We start from the raw sequence: 14,819 nt of genomic DNA, 5'->3' as shown, positions 1-14,819 counted from the left end.
ACAGTTCAACTTAATTATTTTGTCACCAAATGCCTATGTTAAAACAAGCTTCTAATCATGTGACAGCAGTCAAGGTGGTTACTTGCAACTATCTTGTCCTACACCCTAGAACAGTATTCACAGTGGGGCTGCATTGTGTCTGGTGCAATAGAACAGTACACAAATAACTTTCAATTAAACTTGTCGATTCTCTCAATTTCTGTATATGCTATCTACTAAGATTACAAATTTAAATAACTGAAGCAATTAACACCCAACAGAGATGTTTCTGGTACGACAAGACAAAAACCTGGCATAAAATTTACAAATTCTGTGAAGCTATTTGGAACCATACCACTACACTGTAGGCAGTTTTCCACACTGTTGGTGTAAAATTAGTTATTTCAGCCTGCCTTTTAAGCGAATTTCTTATTTGGCGGTTATAGCCTTGCACTTTATGTGCTTCAACATGTTTAAGTAGACTGCAAGCTGTTAGTTTAATATGGACCACAGTAACCTTCATTACCTACAACTGCATGACATCATCTGACAACTACTTGATAAAGCACTTATAACACAGGCCTTGCACTGCATCTCAACTCATCGCCGTCACCTCTATACTACTGAAAAAACTTAATCACATCCACAGTAACATGATTCTTTCAGAATTTAATGTGGAATCATCATCATCATCATCATCATCAGTTATCTGCTATATTAGCAGGTCCTTTGCCTCTCCATTTTCTGCGATCCATTGCTTCCTTCTTAAGGCTACTGTATGTTGTACTGTCCATTGTGTCATCCAGTATCTGGAATATGTGAGAATAATTAAGTAGCACCCTTACTACAATTTTCCTGAACACTGAGCAGGGATATTCCACTGCATGGATATCAGCAGAAAGCATTACCTGTCTCCTAGTCAGTCAATTTATTATTCTTATGAAGGAAACTTCATGGTTAGTTGTAGGTCCTAATGATGGAGTTGAAAGATGTTTGTAAACTTCTTTACCACTTGGGGCAGCACCTGCCTCAGTATGTTGTCACGTTACTACCCCCTGCTGTCCTAAGTTGGAGGTGTGGTAGTTGGTACTGCATTTGTTGTTCTGTGATGTCTTCTATGACATCTGCTTCATTCCTGCTGTTCATGAAACCAGTAGCCTGTCCTCTACCAGGCAGATGTGTTCTTCATCAACGACAGGGTACACGTGTGGTCATGACAACATTGTATGCAACCACTTTGATAATTGCGTGTCCAAGACATCATGGAGGCTGTGATGTGGGTAGTTCATTGGGTCATATGGACCCAGCACTATCGTGTCATTCCAGATATTTGGCACTGAATTCGCTGCCAATAAATAGGTTTCTATACACAGACAGCAACATGTTTAAGTCCCTGGCTTGCAGGAGATGTTTCAGCTGATGCTACATTGTAATAGAGATCTCTTGGGCCGCTAAGACGCAGATGGTGACAGCTGTTGCTTCCAGTGGAGACAACTCAGGAAGCTGTACTCGGTGCTGGCACAACGATGTTTGCACTTCTGTCGCTATTTCACTGCCTGCCATTTCCCTGTCTATGCGACAACATAAGTTTGGTGTCCGTATGTTGATTCCAGGTTTGACTAAGGTTTCGGTGGTGAAGCTGCCGTCCACGGTCTCGTCGTGCAGCAATTCCCAAAACTTGCTGTTTGCATGTGGAACACAAACAGCATAGGAACACAAACAGTCAGGCCCATGAGTGGTGTATTAGCCATGTCTAGGTGTTGCAGATGCTAGTGTGATATTGACCCGGGTGGCTGCCTGAGCTGCAGCTATGATCAGCTGCATGACGAGCTGTTGTTGGAACTCTTAGCATTGTCCTGAGCTCCGCAGCTTTGGTTGTCACAGCTGGTTTCTCCTGGCGACGTGCCACCTGCTAATCCATCAGCAGTCTGTGGAGGGGCAGCAATGTGTGGTGGTCACTACACCACAATTTCCAAGCCTTTGGCCCATCCTGGCTGGGCTGGCTCCTCCATCTGTGGTCCACTCCCAATTGTGTCTGCCATGGCAAACATATGCTCCATTTGATGTCCATGCCCTGGATGTTTGTGGGGGCAACTGGGCATTCGTGGCCTGGCCTAGCTGGTGTTTCTCTCATTACTGTTGCTGCAGTGTAGCTCCTTCCCTGCTGTACTGGCTTGGATGGGGCCAGTCATCTCTAGTTTGCGGCTGCATGCTTGAAGGCAATGCAGCCCTGGTAGTTCACCTTGTACTTCTCCTGGCAGTTGCAGCATTGTGGTGGGTCTGTCTTCAGGATCCAGTATACAGGTACACAGTATACGGGTGATCATCTCAGCTGGGTTTACTCCCAGATGACAGGCTCAACCATATACTACACACAGTGTGGGGGCATCTGGCAATACCAAATGTGGTCAAGGCCCTGGCAATTTAAGCACTGCACTGGGTCTCCTCTTCTGCAAATATTTTTTGTGTAACTTCAACACTACCCACTGGCTCCACCTAGTTAAGTCTTCCTGTTTCCCATGCTGTCAGCCAGTTTAAACACAAAAAGTGGTGTGTCACGAGCTGTCCCTGGATGACTTCATGTGCAATGGAGCATGAATGTTGTAGTCCATTTCTACCAGGGTCCATTCTAAAGCGGAGCTTCCAGAAGATGATCTTCAGTGTCTTCACTAGCTCCGAGTAGTAGTTGATGTAGTGCCAGCCCTCCTTTTACAAGAGGTCTGTGATCTCTTTGTAGTCTTCGATCGAGTATGTCCCAGCTTCGTATAGATTGCATCCTGCCATGAGAGTTGTGAAGTTATCCTTCCAAAACAACTTTATCTTCTGCTCTAAAATTCTGAAGGTACCTGTCCACTGGATGATGACTGGTGGTGGCATCATCATGTAATGTTGATTCTCCTTGGTCCCCTCACCTTCTACGGTAAGGTTGGTGAATCGGTTGACGGAACGGACGTAAGCTGCGGCAAGTGTCAAAACCCTGGCAGTGTGCTTGCATTTCGACTTCATAAAATCATCATCGTCAGGCATCTGTGGGGGCCTGGTCCCTTCCCTTGAGGCCTTTTGTTGTTTGTGGAGTCTGGGAACTTTGGTGACAGTGCCTGTGGCAGTGTGCTTTGCGCTGGTACTGGTCGCGTTTACATCAGCTGGGCACTTTCAAGACCTTGCTCCACCTCCATCATCTCAGTTGTTGATTTTGCCCCTGGTGTGAGGCCTGGCAGTAGAACAAGGCCTCCCTCTGCCTCTCATCTGTTGGCAGTGCTCATCACAGGCAGTGTGCTCCACGACGGCGTGCTGTCCTTGGCAGCCATAGGCTGGCAGGCAGTCATTGTTTTGTGCAATGCTGAAAGTTTGTCCACTGCACTGCTTTTAGTGGTAAGGTGGGAGGCCTCAAGAATTACGACTATAAACATTTTCACTGACTATAATGATGCGCCTTGACAACTGTAAGGAGGAACAATTCTTTTTTCTCATTAAATCTGTAATATTCATTCCAGATTAAATGCCTCAACTTCATGTAATTCTCGTCCTGGACTAACAAAATGATATTACTGTTTTTGATTTGACACAATTCTTGTGAGAGTGGAAGTCTGAAATGAGGTCATTGCATCCCACAGGATGTTTGGTTATCAAAGAACAGGATGTTCTGATACAGTAATTTCACTGTGATGGATGCTGACATACATGCTCTGTTTGCCATGATGAACTCATTCCACACTCTTTGGTCAGTATGAGGTAATCGATATATAGTGGAAAATTAACAAAAAAAAAAAAAAAAAAAATGTTTGAAGTTACTGATATTATAGCACACCAATGTATGCACTTTTAAATCTTTGGGGTACAGCAACCAGTGTAGAGAACCATGTACAATACTTTTCTATAGAGGAACAAATTATCAGATTTCTGACTTCTCACAACATAAATGCAAGAAGCTGTCAAATTTAAACCAATATTCTAGAAACCTGACACTCGGCACCACTTACCTGCACAATGAACGTCTTTCCACCCCAGCCTGGTGTTGTGCCAATCATGCTCATGTAGTTTGCCTCCATTATGAAGTTTTCCAGACCATGAAAAACTCCTCTCCCAGTCGCAGAAATTCTTCCGTGAATTCCTCCTTGATTTATTGGCTTTCCAGTAACACAAGCATGAGCATTGATATCCAAGTGACCTGCAATAAGGAAGTCATTTTACTATTCTTTTTAAATGTAGTTCACTGCAAATTTTCACCAATAATTTTGCCTTTATTGCTTGGGAAGTTTTTCTTCTAATGTCTATCTTTTGAGCCTGGACAACTGCAATACAGTTTAACAACAATTACCCAGCAGTTTCCAAGAATACATGTAAGTGTCCATAGAAAATTTGTTTGTGGCATTGCAATGTGGAATGAGGTCATATTGAGACTGTTTGCTGCATGTACTGCCATCTGTATATTCCTGTTATATTCCTGTTATATTGAAGGCATAACATTCTTTCATTAAAGTTAGCAAAACAGCTTTTTCTTATAATTTGTTCTGGAATGATTGTAGTGAGGTAATTTAGAAACTACAGCAGTACTTAAAACATATTGGTCACATGACAATAACGTCTATAAATCTACAACACAGCATCTGTAATTGAAATACAACAGATTTAAGATATCACAAGTGATACAGCTTATTACAATTTACAATTTTGAAAACAAAAACAAAAGTTAGAGTTTAGTGCCCTATCAACATTGGCATCCTGTGAGGCAGAGTGTATGGATATGTTAGCTGTAAAGTTAATTCAAGAACGAGTCCAGCAGTTGCTTGAAGTGATTATAATTAATAGTACGAAACTATTGCCATAGTGTGAAACTGAAGTTACCAATAGTTTTGGCATACGTATCGGCAATCCAAGACATCTCTCGTTCTCCTGTACCCATGTCTGGAGCAGGCACATCAACACCAGGCCCTGAAATACAGGTAATTTAGTTACATATACCCATAAGAGTTTAACAACAATGTCAGATAACAGATTTACAAACACCTATAAATCAAACTTAAGGTTGCAAGTGCCTTTTAAAATAATGTGTTTGTCTGCATGGCCTTTTAATAAACTTGTCAAAAACAACAGCAGCACAAAATATTCAAGACAAAAATACAAATATTACACAAAATTACAGATATGAGAAATTTTTCCAGAGTTAGTTAATTATGAACATACCAATGAACCCTTTCTTTGCCAGCTCAAGGGTGAATCTTCTTGTAATTTTTTCTAGTTCATGTTCACTGTACTTCTGAGGATTCAGTTTCAGCCCTGCCTTCCCACCACCAAATGGAACGTCCACACAGGCACATTTGAATGTCATCAGAGCCGACAAGGCCTTTACTTCATCTCGCGTAACATCCTCTGAGAACCTAATACCTGAAACAAACAAACAAAAATTATGAAATCATTGTTATGTTAAAAGAGCTATTGCTGTAATCATTATGGAGTGTATTAATACTATCGACATGTGAGCTACAAACATTTGCAGAATGAATAGTTCCTGAAATATTGCTCAGGAGTTCAAAGAAACTGCCACAGACCTCACTACGGAAAGAGAAAGAATGTGTCACAACTAAAAGTCTTGCAAATCTGAAAATTGTTTCCAAGTAGCTAAACAAAATATCCTAGATGCACTGCAACAGTTGATAACTGTGTCAAGTTCAACCGTATTTTAAAACAGATCTTAAAAATTTATCAGCTAAACACTCATATTTTGAAATGTAAAAACTACTTTGGGTATCTTTTTGCTGAAACTTTAGTGCCATTTATGAATAAAGTAACTGTTTCGTGCAGGAAGAAACCTAAAGTGCATGCTTGGCTGCATCCAGCTGGAATAGACATGTAAAAACAAACCACGTCTGTCTTAAGATCACGAAGCAAACAGTTGGAATGTATTGTGGTTACAAAATAAAGTTACTGCCACAAGATAAATAGCTTTATATTGTTTTGCACTTATATTGTAAATCTTTCACGTGCTTCATCTTACGATCAACCAGGAATGGCTAGAAACTAGGACTGGAATTAGTCAAATATTTCACTGACTAGTGCAGCTGTGTTCCCTACTAAGAAGCATGTCTTGTGTTTTCTAATGCCCAGGAGGCCATCATAAAAAGCGTTGAGTTAAATGTAATTATTGTCTTTGAATACAAGTGTCATTTATGCCCATCTAACTGTGTATTTCTTTTTTCAGTTACCTATCTGTACTACAATTTAGTAGTTCTTTCTTAGTATGGTCCAACTTTCGTCAAGCTTTGTTACTTGGCAAGTGACATCATGCTGAAGTTTTGCACACCAGTATATTTGAAGAACTCAAATATAAGGCCCAATGAATGCAGAATAGGCATGGTACAAACACGCAGCGGAGTCAACATGGCTCTATTTTCAGTCACAAACGTGTTAATGTTGTGACACGTCCCTTCATCATCTGCACTGCTCTCATTTTCAACCACAGGTGCCACTCCAAAGCAACACATGGCAGAGGTGTCCAAGTAGCATGCTGCTGCTTTCATCGTCTCATCAAATGCAGTGCCAAATAATTTGATGGATTCTGGGGTTACCATCTGAGGTTGCTTTTAAGTTTCAGACCTAACTGAAAGCACGGAACAAAATTTATCTGGTAAAATAAATTCTCATCGGAAAAACCCTACTACAGTGCATGTCTAAGTGAAGCAGCTAAACAATAACTAGGAACACTGTGCAAGCATAATGTTCTACATGTGAGTGTTTAGTGAATGCAATAGCCATTCTGAAACTAAATAGGAGAGGATTTTAGGAAGTATGTGGAAAGACATTCTTCAATATATGAGGGTTACCCAGAAAGTAATGCACCACAGGTTTTTTTTTCCTTCAGCAATTGTTTATTGAACATAATGAGAATTACACAATGAAAGAATGGTGTTTTACCTACACACCCTATTTTTTCCACATAATCTCCAACCTGTTCTATGGCATTCCTCCAGTGCGAAAAAGGAGGTATATGCCCTGTCAGTACCAATCCTTGTCCTGACTGTGGGGCCAGTGCTTCACTGTTTGAATAACCTCATCATCCTCAAAATGCCTTCCACAAATGGCATCCTTTAGTGGAAAATGACATCATCAGCTCGCTGCAACATGTCAGGTGTGACAGCCGTGGACAATCTCCCCGACCTCTGTAAATCGTGGAGCTCCATCGAACCACCTTTTGGTGACCTCACCCTCCGTGCCCAGTGACTAACTGTACTTCTGTCAACAGCAGATGCTTCATAGACTTTGCACAAGGGTTTGTGAATATTTCCCATAGTTTCTTTCTCTGCAGTGAGAAATTCAATAGCGGCACATTGCTTGCAGTGTACATCACCTACAGACGCCATTTTCAAACTGTCCTGCAACTACTCTGTCAGAAGTGACGCAAACTTGGTGCGCTCACTCTGAGACTTCAAATAATACGTATGTAACATTTCGCATTTGTAGCACTGTTTTCGGCTGAGAAAAAATACCGTGCATTACTTTCTGGGCAACCCTCGTATATCTGAGAGGGCATTGAGGTTTTAATTAAATATTTGTTAGATTTTCTATTATGGCATTGTGGCACTGAAGGCTTGAGGATGTCCCATCACAGATCACAGTAATATTCTGTTTATGTAAATACCTTAAGCGGTTAGAGGTTTTGTAGGATTGCAATACAACCGTGTATTAATAGTTTATGTTAACATATCAAATGCACATTGTGCTGGATAGGTCAGGAGTCCACTACACGCAACAAGCGGCTACACGGGTAGCAGGGGTTGTGTGGCGTGGGCTGGGCGATTTTTTAGGTTAGATGGCCTTGGGCAAGTACGGAAAGGGCAACAGCCACAACGGGTGCGGGGCAAAGTCAGGACATGCGGGGACCAAGCAGAAATCAGTATTGTAATTGTCAACTGTCGAAGCTGCGTTGGTAAAGTACCGGAACTTCAAGCGCTGATAGAAAGCACCGAAGCTGAAATCGTTATAGGTACAGAAAGCTGGCTGAAGCCAGAGATAAATTCTGCCAAAATTTTTACAAAGGTACAGACGGTGTTTAGAAAGGATAGATTGCATGCAACCGGTGGTGGAGTGTTCGTCGCTGTTAGTAGTAGTTTATCCTGTAGTGAAGTGGAAGTGGATAGTTCCTGTGAATTATTATGGGTGGAGGTTACACTCAACAACCGAGCTAGGTTAATAATTGGATCCTTTTACCGACCTCCCGACTCAGCAGCATTAGTGGCAGAACAACTGAGAGAAAATTTGGAATACATTTCACATAAATTTTCTCAGCATGTTATAGTCTTAGGTGGAGATTTCAATTTACCAGATATAGACTGGGACACTCAGATGTTTAGGACGGGTGGTAGGGACACAGCATCGAGTGACATTATACTGAGTGCACTATCCGAAAATTACCTCGAGCAATTAAACCGAGAACCGACTCGTGGAGATAACATCTTGGACCTACTGATAACAAACAGACCCAAACTTTTCGACTCTGTATGTGCAGAACAGGGAATCAGTGATCATAAGGCCGTTGCAGCATCCCTGAATATGGAAGTTAATAGGAATATAAAAAAAGAGAGGAACGTTTATCTGTTTAGCAAGAGTAATAGAAGGCAGATTTCAGACTACCTAACAGATCAAAACGAAAATTTCTGTTCCGACACTGACAATGTTGAGTGTTTATGGAAAAAGTTCAAGGCAATCGTAAAATGCGTTTTAGACAGGTACGTGCCGAGTAAAACTGTGAGGGACGGGAAAAACCCACCGTGGTACAACAACAAAGTTAGGAAACTACTGCGAAAGCAAAGAGAGCTTCACTCTAAATTTAAACGCAGCCAAAACCTCTCAGACAAACAGAAGCTAAACGATATCAAAGTTAGCGTAAGGAGGGCTATGCGTGAAGCGTTCAGTGAATTCGAAAGTAAAATTCTATGTACCGACTTGACAGAAAATCCTAGCAAGTTCTGGTCTTACGTTAAATCAGTAAGTGGCTCGAAACAGCATATCGAGACTCTGCGGGATGATGATGATGGCATTGAAACAGAGGATGACACGCGTAAAGCTGAAATACTGAACACCTTTCTCCAAAGCTGTTTCACAGAGGAAGACCGCACTGCAGTTCCTTCTCTAAATCCTCGCACAAACGAAAAAATGGCTGACATCGAAATAAGTGTCCAAGGAATAGAAAAGCAACTGGAAGCACTCAACAGAGGAAAGTCCACTGGACCTGACGGGATACCAATTCGATTCTACACAGAGTACGCGAAAGAACTTGCCCCCCTTCTAACAGCCGTGTACCGTAAGTCTCTAGAGGAACGGAGGGTTCCAAATGATTGGAAAAGAGCACAGGTAGTCCCAGTCTTCAAGAAGGGTCGTCGAGCAGACGCGCAAAACTATAGACCTATATCTCTGAGGTCGATCTGTTGTAGAATTTTAGAACATGTTTTTTGCTCGAGTATCATGTCGTTTTTGGAAACCCAGAATCTACTATGTAGGAATCAACATGGATTCCGGAAACAGCGATCGTGTGAGACCCAACTCGCTTTATTTGTTCATGAGACCCAGAAAATATTAGATACAGGCTCCCAGGTAGATGCTATTTTTCTTTACTTCCGGAAGGCGTTCGATACAGTTCCGCACTGTCGCCTGATAAAGTAAGAGCCTACGGAATATCAGACCAGCTGTGTGGCTGGATTGAAGAGTTTTTAGCAAACAGAACACAGCATGTTGTTATCAATGGAGAGACGTCTACAGACGTTAAAGTAACCTCTGGCGTGCCACAGGGGAGTGTTATGGGACCATTGCTTTTCACAATATATATAAATGACCTAGTAGATAGTGTCGGAAGTTCCATGCGGCTTTTCGCGGATGATGCTGTAGTATACAGAGAAGTTGCAGCATTAGAAAATTGTAGCGAAATGCAAGAAGATCTGCAGCGGATAGGCACTTGGTGCAGGGAGTGGCAACTGTCCCTTAACATAGACAAATGTAATGTATTGCGAATACATAGAAAGAAGGATCCTTTATTGTACGATTATATGATAGCGGAACAAACACTGGTTGCAGTTACTTCTGTAAAATATCTGGGAGTATGCGTGCGGAACGATTTGAAGTGGAATGATCATATACACTCCTGGAAATTGAAATAAGAACACCGTGCATTCATTGTCCCAGGAAGGGGAAACTTTATTGACACATTCCTGGGGTCAGATACATCACATGATCACACTGACAGAACCACAGGCACATAGACACAGGCAACAGAGCATGCACAATGTCGGCACTAGTACAGTGTATATCCACCTTTCGCAGCAATGCAGGCTGCTATTCTCCCATGGAGACGATCGTAGAGATGCTGGATGTAGTCCTGTGGAACGGCTTGCCATGCCATTTCCACCTGGCGCCTCAGTTGGACCAGCGTTCGTGCTGGACGTGCAGACCGCGTGAGACGACGCTTCATCCAGTCCCAAACATGCTCAATGGGGGACAGATCCGGAGATCTTGCTGGCCAGGGTAGTTGACTTACACCTTCTAGAGCACGTTGGGTGGCACGGGATACATGCGGACGTGCATTGTCCTGTTGGAACAGCAAGTTCCCTTGCCGGTCTAGGAATGGTAGAACGATGGGTTCGATGACGGTTTGGATGTACCGTGCACTATTCAGTGTGCCCTCGACGATCACCAGTGGTGTACGGCCAGTGTAGGAGATCGCTCCCCACACCATGATGCCGGGTGTTGGCCCTGTGTGCCTCGGTCGTATGCAGTCCTGATTGTGGCGCTCACCTGCACGGCGCCAAACACGCATACGACCATCATTGGCACCAAGGCAGAAGCGACTCTCATCGCTGAAGACGACACGTCTCCATTCGTCCCTCCATTCACGCCTGTCGCGACACCACTGGAGGCGGGCTGCACGATGTTGGGGCGTGAGCGGAAAACGGCCTAACGGTGTGCGGGACCGTAGCCCAGCTTCATGGAGACGGTTGCGAATGGTCCTCGCCGATACCCCAGGAGCAACAGTGTCCCTAATTTGCTGGGAAGTGGCGGTGCGGTCCCCTACGGCACTGCGTAGGATCCTACGGTCTTGGCGTGCATCCTTGCGTCGCTGCGGTCCGGTCCCAGGTCGACGGGCACGTGCACCTTCCGCCGACCACTGGCGACAACATCGATGTACTGTGGAGACCTCACGCCCCACGTGTTGAGCAATTCGGCGGTACGTCCACCCGGTCTCCCGCATGCCCACTATACGCCCTCGCTCAAAGTCCGTCAACTGCACATACGGTTCACGTCCACGCTGTCGCGGCATGCTACCAGTGTTAAAGACTGCGATGGAGCTCCGTATGCCACGGCAAACTGGCTGACACTGACGGCGGCGGTGCACAAATGCTGCGCAGCTAGCGCCATTCGACGGCCAACACCGCGGTTCCTGGTGTGTCCGCTGTGCCGTGCGTGTGATCATTGCTTGTACAGCCCTCTCGCAGTGTCCGGAGCAAGTATGGTGGGTCTGACACACCGGTGTCAATGTGTTCTTATTTCCATTTTCAGGAGTGTAAAATTAATTGTTGGTAAGATGGGTACCAGGTTGAGATTCATTGGGAGAGTGCTTAGAAAATGTAGTCCATCAACAAAGGAGGTAGCTTACAAAACACACGTTCGACCTATACTTGAGTATTGCTAATTAGTGTGAGATCCGTACCAGATCGGGTTGACGGAGGAGATAGAGAAGATCCAAAGAAGAGCGGCGCGTTTCGTCACAGGGGTATTTGGTAACCGTGATAGCGTTACGGAGATGTTTAGCAAACTCAAGTGGCAGACTCTGTAAGAGAGGCGCTCTGCATCGCGGTGTAGCTTGCTCGCCAGGTTTCGAGAGGGTGCGTTTCTGGATGAGGTATCGAATATATTGATTCCCCCTACTTATACCTCTCGAGGAGATCACGAATGTAAAATTAGAGAGATTAGAGCGCGCACGGAGGCTTTCAGACAGTCGTTCTTCCCGCGAACCATACGCGACTGGAACAGGAATGGGAGGTAATGACAGTGGCACGTAAAGTGCCCTCCGCCACACACCGTTGGGTGGTTTGCGGAGTATAACTGTAGATGTAGATGTAAACTTGCTGCTGCATGTTCTTAGCTCATTAATGAACAGATTCCACATACTGTTTTCATTACACCTGCATGAAGAGGGACACATCGTCTGTCACGAAACAGAAAGGAAACTTATACCTGGTAATGGCCATCATTAAAGTAAACTCAGGGGTTTGTTGCGAAGCTTGTCGCTTACCAGTGCTATGAGATGCTCGTCTACGAATGGGGAGTCCATATTCATCTATCTCCATACTATTTTAATCCGCAAATGCTGACAACATACCTAAAAAAAATTTATGTATTTCTCGCTAAGTCATATCGAACGTACATTACTTTCGAGTCTTTATCGTCCAAACCACCAATACAGTTGAACATCTTCCACTATGTGTATAAACGGTTGGATATTTCATCTCATTGGCAGCAGTTCGTTTACGTTCTCCAAATGATGTCCTTCATTTTGTGTAACACCGTACAGAACATCTTTCAGACACAATGCATGTATTCTGAAAACGGTAGGAATAAAGGTTTAATATGCTAAATTTCTTCTTCCTTTCCAAGAAGCATCCAGTATCTTCTACGCTGCTAAACATCTACATGGTCCAAAATATGGAATGCATCGCACTGCGGGTCTGCTCTGGACGGCATGTTTGCCACTGTACTGTAGCACAACTATCTCACGTGTCCTGGCACTGCGATTCCAATGTGCTCCTAACTCCTGTCCGCTACCCCTTCACTTATGTGTGCATTGCGCCTTTCGGCCCATTTTACACTTGTCCGGCAGTTGCCTAAACGGCATACCGGTCTCTAAAATTAATTTTTTGGAAGGTTGTTGCTACTTCACTCAGCTGACCACACTTTTGTAAATAGCACAATAAAATATCATTGAGTATATTAACAACTTGCTAAAGGTACTGATATTATACCTTGTTTATGTTTCGAAATGATCCATTCAGTTCCTTGAATACATCGATCCACATATTCTCTTGCGAGAATACTGTCCTCGTAACTGTCCAGATTTGTTCCACGAAACTGGCGTTTGTGCACCACGGAAACTAAACGCTCAATGTCGATTTCCCGAGCCATGAGAATAAGGTACCGAAACAAAAAGAAATAAAATAACCTTAGAACCAGTTAACTAATGTACACTCTGTTATTGCCTCGAAGAGTGCCGAGCCGTATTTGAGGCATGTGAAGGCGCCAATGTCTACAAATGCCCAATTAACGGCGAATCAGTCGTCCAGTGCAGTGGGGTGCCCGCTAGCTCCACGGCTGTCTTGTGGAAGCCTGCAAATTGCTCTCCCTACTACGGCCGTATACACGGTTGCCGGACAAGTGTCAAACGGGCTTGCCGGGCTGGTTACCGAGGCAGCGCGTGACACCTCCGTCACCTGTTATCTCACGCGACAAGAGTTCCGCGTACCACGCGCGCTCGTGCGATAACTGCTGCTGGCTGCGCCAACACGTATGCTTCCGAAGCGAACAAGGCGCCAGGTCCTGCCGGAATTCCGCTCAGATTTACACCGAAGGCGCTGCGGAATTGGCTCCTTTCCTAGCTCACATTTAATGAGAATCTCTTGCGCATCGCAAAGGCCCCTGTGACTAGAAAAGCGCGAATGTCATCCCTGTTTTTGCAAAGAAGAGTAGAAGATCGGATGCACACAATTACAGACCAATATCAGTTGCTGGACCACCAACTATATTCGTAGGTCAAACAACAAGAAGGGAAACAAGCTTTTCTCGAAGGAGATCAGCGCGGATCTGTTCAAACACATCTTGGAAACAACATATGTAGGTGAATAGATAGTTTCCTTCTTCCTAAATTTCCGAAAGGATTTCGGCACTGTACCGTATCTTTGACTACATACGACTATAGGAAGTATCTTCGCAAATACTGCGTGGTTATACTTAAACTGACGGTGTTCAGAGAGCTGCACAGTGCGGGCTGCATACTTTGCAGGACGCTGAAACTTGGTAGATATACTCATTAGTTGGTGCCCTCATGGAGCATGCTGAAAACAAAAACAGTTCCACTTTCTGTCAGGTGAAAATTTGACGATCGAAGCAGTCCGAAGCTGACGTGCGTGCAGGAAAAGGAAGAACGATCAAACACATGATGGGCGGTGGTTCTCACACATTTACTCCATATCGTCACAAGCTGCAAGATGTGTTCAACATGGTCTCCCGACTCAATATGCTACATCCGTAACATAGCATGATCGACAGTCGCTCGCAGCACATCCGATGTAATCAGAGCGGTACGTCGTCGTATGCTCCATATCTCGAAGAGACCGGATACATCCCCGGCAGACACGGTCTCTCAGATATCCCCACAACCAGAAATCACATGGATTTAGGTCGGGGGGATTTGGAACGCCAAACATCTTGATATTGCTCGGAGATGATGCAGTCGTTACCGAAGGTTTCTAGAAGCAATTCTTTCACCTGGCAAGCGACGTGTGGTGTCGCGAAAAAATAATGGTGTAGGCGAAGTTGCGTTCTCGAAAACCTGAAATCACGTGTTGCAGGTGTCACTGTTCACCTAACAGACCCACGAGGTATCATCTCGTGGATGACAAACAGACCGAGAATGGAGGAGCTTGTGAAACCACATCACATAGTCACATAAGCTGAGTGCAGTGAATGTTCCTGCACATGTGACAGTTCTGAGCAATCACAACATCGTGCACAGTAAAATGTGCCTCGTTCATTAAAAGAATGTTCACCCATTTCAACGTGTGCCAAAAAAGGGCAAAGTC

At 44.1% G+C, this 14,819-nt stretch overlaps 1 protein-coding gene across 1 annotated transcript in view; it reads right to left on the bottom strand.

Moving 5' to 3' along the window:
• LOC126194776 (glutamate dehydrogenase, mitochondrial) overlaps window positions 1-14,819 on the bottom strand; it is a 179,458-nt gene that overhangs the window by 32,343 nt on the left and 132,296 nt on the right. Inside the window, exons 2-4 of the mRNA XM_049933069.1 lie at window positions 5,164-5,364; window positions 4,825-4,911; window positions 3,960-4,147 (exon numbers count right to left, since the gene is read on the bottom strand). Coding sequence (XP_049789026.1) covers window positions 3,960-4,147; window positions 4,825-4,911; window positions 5,164-5,364 — 476 coding nt within the window. The remainder of the gene's footprint in view (window positions 1-3,959; window positions 4,148-4,824; window positions 4,912-5,163; window positions 5,365-14,819) is intronic.

This window comes from Schistocerca nitens, chromosome 7 (genome assembly GCF_023898315.1).
Source record: "Schistocerca nitens isolate TAMUIC-IGC-003100 chromosome 7, iqSchNite1.1, whole genome shotgun sequence".
NCBI lineage: Eukaryota > Metazoa > Arthropoda > Insecta > Orthoptera > Acrididae > Schistocerca > Schistocerca nitens.
Note: the sequence above shows the minus strand (reverse complement) of the source record. Positions and strands in the feature narration are given on the sequence as shown.